Source organism: Polyodon spathula, chromosome 22 (genome assembly GCF_017654505.1).
Source record: "Polyodon spathula isolate WHYD16114869_AA chromosome 22, ASM1765450v1, whole genome shotgun sequence".
Classification (NCBI taxonomy): domain Eukaryota; kingdom Metazoa; phylum Chordata; class Actinopteri; order Acipenseriformes; family Polyodontidae; genus Polyodon; species Polyodon spathula.
Genome location: NC_054555.1, coordinates 30,322,783 through 30,329,900, shown reverse-complemented (window position 1 = coordinate 30,329,900; position 7,118 = coordinate 30,322,783). Strand labels below are relative to the sequence as shown.

The following is a 7,118-nucleotide window of genomic DNA, read 5'->3' as shown; positions in this document are numbered from 1 at the left end:
AATTGCTCATCAAATACGATGCAAGCATGTGTAAAGCTTGTTGCTCCAATGTAATCAAATAGGTTTGTAAAAGTTCAATACCCTGTTGTCACAGTCACACACAGGCACACCTGAGATATTGACAAATGGCCATTGTCATAGTGATGTATTACACACAAAACCTCTCTAAGTTGCTCACTCGGTTACTTCCTGCAGCCATTGATGGACGACCTCATTTAAACTAAATCTCTGCAGTTTACATCCCCACACCATGGCAGCTTCGGAACAATAGCTTCAGAGATGTGCTTCACAAACTGAAATAGGTCAACTGTTCAGGAGGTTGTGTCAAGAAAAACAGATTTCAACAGACCAAGCAAAAAAAAGAAAAAAAAGTTTGGAAAATTTGAGATATTAGTTACATAAAAAAGTGGATCACCATGAACTACAACCACAGCAAGAAAACTGGACCCTTTTTATTTAAATTCAATGTAATAAAACAGCACAATAATAGAAAAGCATTCCTGTAATTGACTGGCAACAGTGGTGTGAAAATGCCCTGGAACACCCTTGAAAGCTGCTGTTGTGTTTATTGGACAGCCCCCATTCACACTCTGAGCTCACACTAAAATTTCACACCTTTTATTACTTCATAGAAATGCTCCGACATCAAAGTGGAACTGTGCTCCACAGCCTCAGTCCTGCCCAGACATACAGCATATGTAAAAGCTTCTGACAGAAATACAACATCGCAAAGCAAATTACTGCTCTACAGTAACCACTGCATTTTGAGATGTCCACTTTAAATAATGTATGATAAAAATAGCAACAATGAAGCTTAACACAGAATCAGAAAACAAAACCGATCCTGTAAGTAGCTGTAGTGTTAATGGGAGTACCCATGCACTGCCCCTGTCCTTTATACTGCCCTTGTAACACTCATGATGAATGTAATGTCCACAGAAATAAAGCACTCATTTAACATCAAATCTCCCATCACCCACTAGACTCTAGATCTCCACACCTCTGCCCATGCTATTTAAAGCACACACACACACACACACACACACACGCTGTGATGCTTTTCAGATTGATGCATTAATGTTTGCCGACCCCCAGGTGTATTTCCTTTGCGAGCTACAAAAATAAAAAGACAAATGAAACAGTGTATGCCTGCTGACGCCAGACCCTTTGCAGAGCATTATTTCTCAGTCCCATGTGTGTGTGTGTGTGTGTGTGTGTGTGTGTGTGTGTGTGTGTGTGTGTGTCAGCTACCATTGTGATTGTGATTCTCAACAAACGATTCTCTGCAAAGTGACTAATGCATATCTGTTCCACCAAAGCGACTTTAATTCAAAATGGTGTTAGATAATACATCTGTATCACCACCTGTTGCCCCATAATAATGATTTTATTACTTGTGTCAATCCTCCCTGTGTTTGCTGTACTTTCTTAACAGTATTCAGTCTATAGAGTTGACACTTAAGCTTCTTTCCCCCATTTTTCTTTCACCCTTCCCTTCTCCCTACCGATTTTCATAACTAAGTTCTTGCCTATTTTTTTAACAGGGCTGGTGTACCCTGGTAGTTAATGCAGAATTGCAATTTAAACTTCGTATCAATTCTATATCAAGCATCCACTATTTAAACCTGTAAGGACATTAAAAAAATGTTTTCTAAACATACATACAAAAATAAAAAGAAACATTTATTTAACTGCCCTGCCCACTTTTACACTGACCTAAAACTGTATTAATACTCAGGACAGATGTTATTTTATTGCTTTTCATTCCTTTTTTTAGCAAGACACTATGAAATTCCTCTGGCGTTTATTAAGCTGTAAACAGTCTGTTTATAGGACATGGAGTGACATCAGTTAATTAGAACGCATTTAATATGAGGGGAGTGGATGAGGATTTCCTTCATTCACACAATTCCTCACAATATGATATCAGTTTAATTGGCACATCTTTTAAAACTCTCACAAGTCATCTATTCATGTGCCAAAAGAAAATAGCCTTTACATACCACCATCACTACAATAAGCTGCTCTGTTTCAAATGAGAATGTGTTGCTAAGCTGTTGTAGAGTTCATATAAGCAAAAAATTACCCATTTTAAGCTTCATAAATTGAGTGTATAGCTTTTCATGCATTGGACTTGTTACAAAAAAACAGAATACTACATTAGCTTTGAGCGTCATCATAAAAAGGGTCATAAACAATCCTTCCTCATTTGTGGAATAATCATGAAATTCAGGGTTTAAAAACCATGTAGGCTGTTGACAAACACTTCGATAAAGTTATCTTTTTAAATAGTTTGAAAGCTTCGTGAGGCAGGGCACACAGTAGAAGACATTGGGCATAGCATAAAAGGATCCCTGCGTTTGCTGTTGTTTAATTAATAGCTTGAACAGGAAAAAAATGTTAAGACCTGTCATACTGGAGCAAAGAAAGCCTTCATAACAAAGCAGTGGCCAGGGGTTACTATGGAGAGAAGAAAAGAGAACCAGGATGTGACAAGAGAGCTGAAGAGAACAGCATCACCAATGTAGCTGTAGTCACCCGCCAACTATTTGCCATTTCCCTGACATTGCTATAAATACAGATAATTAGCTTCCCTCTTCCAAGCATGGTGTAACATAAAAGTCACAGCACTGTCTCGCAGCCCATCACCCAATCCCTGCTTCCTCATGCCATAGGACAGTTATTAATGCTTAATATGCGTAAAAAGGAACAGGCAGGCTATATAAATAGTGTGAGCGACATCCCAGAGCTGCAGAAAGCTTTTGTAAGATCTAACCTTTCCAATTATACACCAGCTCCCCAGTGCGCTAAAAAAGAAGAGAAAAGACAACCAATATCATCTTACTTTTGCTCATTCATTTTATCATTTTAATTGATTTTGAAAATAACTTTAAAAAGCTTAAAAAGAGAAGGGTGATACATTTGAAAGGATTGTTTCTTCTTCTTCTTCTTCTTCTTCTTCTTCTTCTTCTTCTTCTTCTTCTTCTTCTTCTTCTTTATTGCTTTTAACTGTTTGTTTGCCATGGCTGAGCCAAGCAGGATTTTTCCTCGCCCCCTGTTTCGACGGGACTGGAATTGGGATCGTTTTCTGGACTGGGCACAACCGACCCGCATTTTTGACCAAGATTTCGGGATGCCCCCTTTCCTGGAGGAGAACGACTTATGCTGGGTGGACTGGGTGAGGAAGCGTCTCTCTTCCTCCTGGCCAGGGTACCTCCAATCCCCCAACTGGGCCCCCTCTCTGGGGAAGCAGCAGGCAGTCTGCAGGCAGGGCCTCCAGCGGCAGCTGAGTGGGGGAATGTCCGAGGTGAGAACTGGACCCGACAGCTGGAAGATCAGCCTGGATGTGAACCATTTCACCCCTGAGGAAATCACTATCAAAGCCAAGGAGGGCTATGTGGAGATATCAGGTACCGCAAGTTACTAAATACATTGCTGTTTTACAGTGTTATTTTAAGCAATTAATTGTTTCCTCACTGTACAATACATTATATTAATCTATCATTTCTTACCTATGTTCCATCTTTGCATTTATTTGACCGATTTGCATTTTATTAGAACATTTTATAGCACAGGGGAATCCCCCAGAGTGCATAAGCCACCTCTTTTTAGGGCTAATCACGAGATTACCACAGATAGAGGTCGATTCCCCACTCAAAGAGAGTTGCTGAGTCTTGTAAAATTCTCTAATGAAAACCAACTGTGGCTGATCAGATCGACTCCTTAACTGTAATTTTAGCAAACTTTATTTTCCTCTTGTAAGTCTGAATATAGCAGCATCTGCTTCCATTGTGGAGACGAAGTTGTCAGCAAGCCCACGCTGGGGAACCTCGCCTTGGTCACGCCCACTCCCTCTGAATACTGGGCGTGGTCAAACTGAGGTTGAGGAAAGCTTTTTATTTCCAAAAAGCTTGTATGTTTTATTCCAACTCAGATGTTTGTAATTATTTTCCAGGAAAACACAAAGAAAGGCAGGATGAACATGGTTTCATTTCAAGATGCTTCACAAGGAAATATAAGTAAGTTAAAGATTCATGTACTGCATGCTGGCTGTCAGAGTGAATAATAACATTCAATAACACATGCTATGACCTCTTCCCTCTGTGCACATTGCAGCGTTCCTATTGGGGTGGCTCCCCAGGCCATTGCCTCCTCACTCTCCCCTGAAGGGCTTCTCACACTGGATGTCCCTCTCCCCAAGCCTGCTGTTGAGATCGTCATCCCTGTACAGGTGAGGAAGAAGAATCCTTTCAGATTCAGCAGTATGGGTTCGCTGCCTTCCTTCAAGAAATATTAGTTGGGGGTGAGGGGTGGTGTTTCCAATTGCCTCATATACCAACGCAATCAACCCAGTGAGTTTAAAGCTAGTTGTGGTTGATTAAGTCTCCTGGACTTTAAATCTTGTTGTTAAGCAATTATTTAACAATCCGGGTAGTAAAATTACTTTCCCAGTACATAAATACAGGTAATTACTTTCCTGGTACATACATACATATATCTGCACATGAAACAAAAGAAACGCTTATGCTGAATATTTTCTTGTACAGTTTTGTTTTGTTTGAAACATTTGTCGACCGGACTGAGACGTTTCTTTAGGTTGTAGAGCCCTGCTTTCAATCCTCTTCATGCCATCATTTAGCCTTTTTGTTTAATTTGCTATCCCTATTTTCTATTTATCCCTGCCGAATCTGCACTTTTCTTTCTTTAAAGTGACCTTCCCTTCCTCACCACCATCACACAGCAATTATCTTACCCAGAGGGAGGTGTCCTCACCATCCCTTTTCTAGTCTAGTCAAGCTGAACCTGGACTGCTGGCTCAACAGTGAAGGGGGATAATCTCAATGCCCCAAGGGAAAGACAATGAAGGCCAAAATGTAACCTATATCCCTGCATTTGTTCTTTACCCATTATTTAACCTGATTGGCAATGCTGAATGTTTAATGCAGTTTCTTTCAATAGAATACAATAAAACTGTTAACTATATTGGTGTCATAACTGTGGGAAATAATTCATACTGTTAACTAAAAAGTAAACTCCCCGTGCAGGTGGAGAACATGGCAGAGGCTCTGAAAGAAGAAAAGGAGGAACCTGAGAAAGAGCAAAGTGCTCCAGCAGACAGCAAAGAGAAGGGCCCTCCACAACAAGAAGCACCAGTGAGTAAGCCAGTGCCCAGCAACCAGACAGATCAGCCAGCCCCCAGAAACCAGTCAGACCAGCCAGCCCCCAGAGACCAGCAAGACCAGCCAGCCCCCAGAGACCAGCAAGACCAGCCAGCCCCCAGCGACCACAAAGACCAAACAGCCCCCATCGACCAGCCAGAGCAGGGAGCCCCAATCAACCAGCCACAGCAGCCAGCTCCCAGCAACCAGACAGATCAGCCAGCCCCCAGTAACCAGCAAGACCAGCCAGCCCCCAGCGACCACAAAGACCAGACAGCCCCCATCGATCAGCCAGAGCAGCCAGCCCCCAGCAACCAGTCAGACCAGCCAGCCCCCAGAGACCAGCAAGACCAGCAAGACCAGCCAGCCCCCAGCGACCACAAAGACCAGCCAGCCCCCATCGACCAGCCAGAGCAGGGAGCCCCAATCAACCAGCCACAGCAGCCAGCCCCCAGCAACCAGTCAGACCAGCCAGCACCCAGTGACCAGCAAGACCAGCCAGCCCCCATCGACCAGCCAGAGCAGCCAGCCCCTATCAACCAGCCAGAGCAGCCAGCCCCCAGCAACCAGACAGATCAACCAGCCCCCAACAACCAGCCAGATCAGCCAGTCCCCAGCAACCAGTCAGACCAGCCAGCCCACAGCAATCAGCCAGTCCAGCCAGCTCCCAACGACCACAAAGACCACTCAGCCCCCATCGACCAGCAAGACCAGCCAGGCCCTAGTGACCAGCAAGACCAGCCAGCCCCCAGCAACCAGCCAGCCTCCAGTGACCAGCAGGCTCTCCAGGTAGCGGAGCAAGAGATCCAAGAGAAACAGAACACAGAACAGCCTGAGGAGGTCAAGAGCCAGGCCAGACAGTCCTGATTAGATTTCACACAGCCCAGCTGAGATCAGTTTACGATGCCCTGGGGTGTCAGTGCAGCCGTCTTTACACCACGATTGTTAACATTTACAAAGCTTTGCTCTGAATGTTGAAAAATATGCAACGTACTGCACTAGCGCCAAAGCTATAGTACTGATAAATTGTCCCCAAGCGGCATTTAGAGTTAATTTCTTGCGTGCTTAGATAGTCTGAATCTCTACAATATTACCATCAATATTATAAACCTGTAGCTATGTGACTACATTCATTATTTACAAATTGTTTTCAGAGTTTTTCTTTATCGATACTTCATTGTGTTGTATTTGAAGGCTTGTTCTGATGCTTCACTGTGTTGTATTTGAAGGCTTGCTCTGATGCTTCACTGTGTTGTATTTAAAGGCTTGTTCTGACGCTTCACTGTGTTGTATTTGAAGGCTTGTTCTGATGCTTCACTGTGTTGTATTTGAAGGCTTTCTCTGATGCTTCACTGTGTTACATTTGAAAGCTTTTTGAAGGCAAACACAGTTTGGATGCCAGTAGTTCTTATGAAAGCAATTTTTAAACAGTATTTGATTATGCTTGTCTGCTGTATGTATCAAAACACGTCATTTCAATCAATGCTAATAACATTTTATAAATCATTCAAATACAAATGTCAACATGTTTTTTATCTCTCAAAAACATTATAGCTCTTAACTGCATTTTGAGACTGTGTTCAGTTAATAAAGTGCCACGTATGGACATCCAATACTTACTCAATATGGACTCAATATTGAAGAAACTAGGCAATGCAAAGCAACCCTATAAAGATATTAAATAAGGACATAATCACAGAACTGAGTCCAGTTCTATAGGAGACTTGAAAGACAATGCTGTCAATAAAGACATGATCACAGAACTGAGTCCTACTCTGCAGGAGTGAGACTTGAGAGACAATGCTGTCAATAAAGATATCATCACAGAACTGAGTCCAGTTCTGCAGGAGTGAGACTTGGGAGACAATGCTGCCAATGCCCAATGAACTTGAAGTTTGTCAAGTTTTTGCAGAAGAATGCAGGATATAAAGTTAACACGATGATGTGCTATTACTGTAA

At 42.5% G+C, this 7,118-nt stretch overlaps 1 protein-coding gene across 1 annotated transcript; it reads left to right on the top strand.

Annotated features, from left to right (window-relative positions):
- Positions 1-2,613: 2,613 nt before the first annotated feature.
- On the top strand, positions 2,614-6,772 carry LOC121297205 (cell surface glycoprotein 1-like). Its single transcript, XM_041223346.1, has 4 exons — positions 2,614-3,410; positions 3,956-4,019; positions 4,117-4,231; positions 5,046-6,772. The coding sequence occupies exons 1-4, from the start codon at positions 3,023-3,025 to the stop codon at positions 6,024-6,026; spliced, it is 1,548 nt and encodes a 515-aa protein (XP_041079280.1). The 5' UTR covers positions 2,614-3,022; the 3' UTR covers positions 6,027-6,772.
- Positions 6,773-7,118: the final 346 nt, after the last annotated feature.

Excerpts from the sequence above, each read along its gene's own strand:
- LOC121297205 (XM_041223346.1), top strand. The coding sequence starts at position 3,023 with ATGGCTGAGCCAAGCAGGATTTTTCCTCGCCCCCTGTTTCGACGGGAC. Across the intron at positions 4,020-4,116 it reads TGCTTCACAAGGAAATATAA|CGTTCCTATTGGGGTGGCTC; the intron begins GTAAGTTAAAGA and ends TGCACATTGCAG. Across the intron at positions 4,232-5,045 it reads AGATCGTCATCCCTGTACAG|GTGGAGAACATGGCAGAGGC; the intron begins GTGAGGAAGAAG and ends CTCCCCGTGCAG.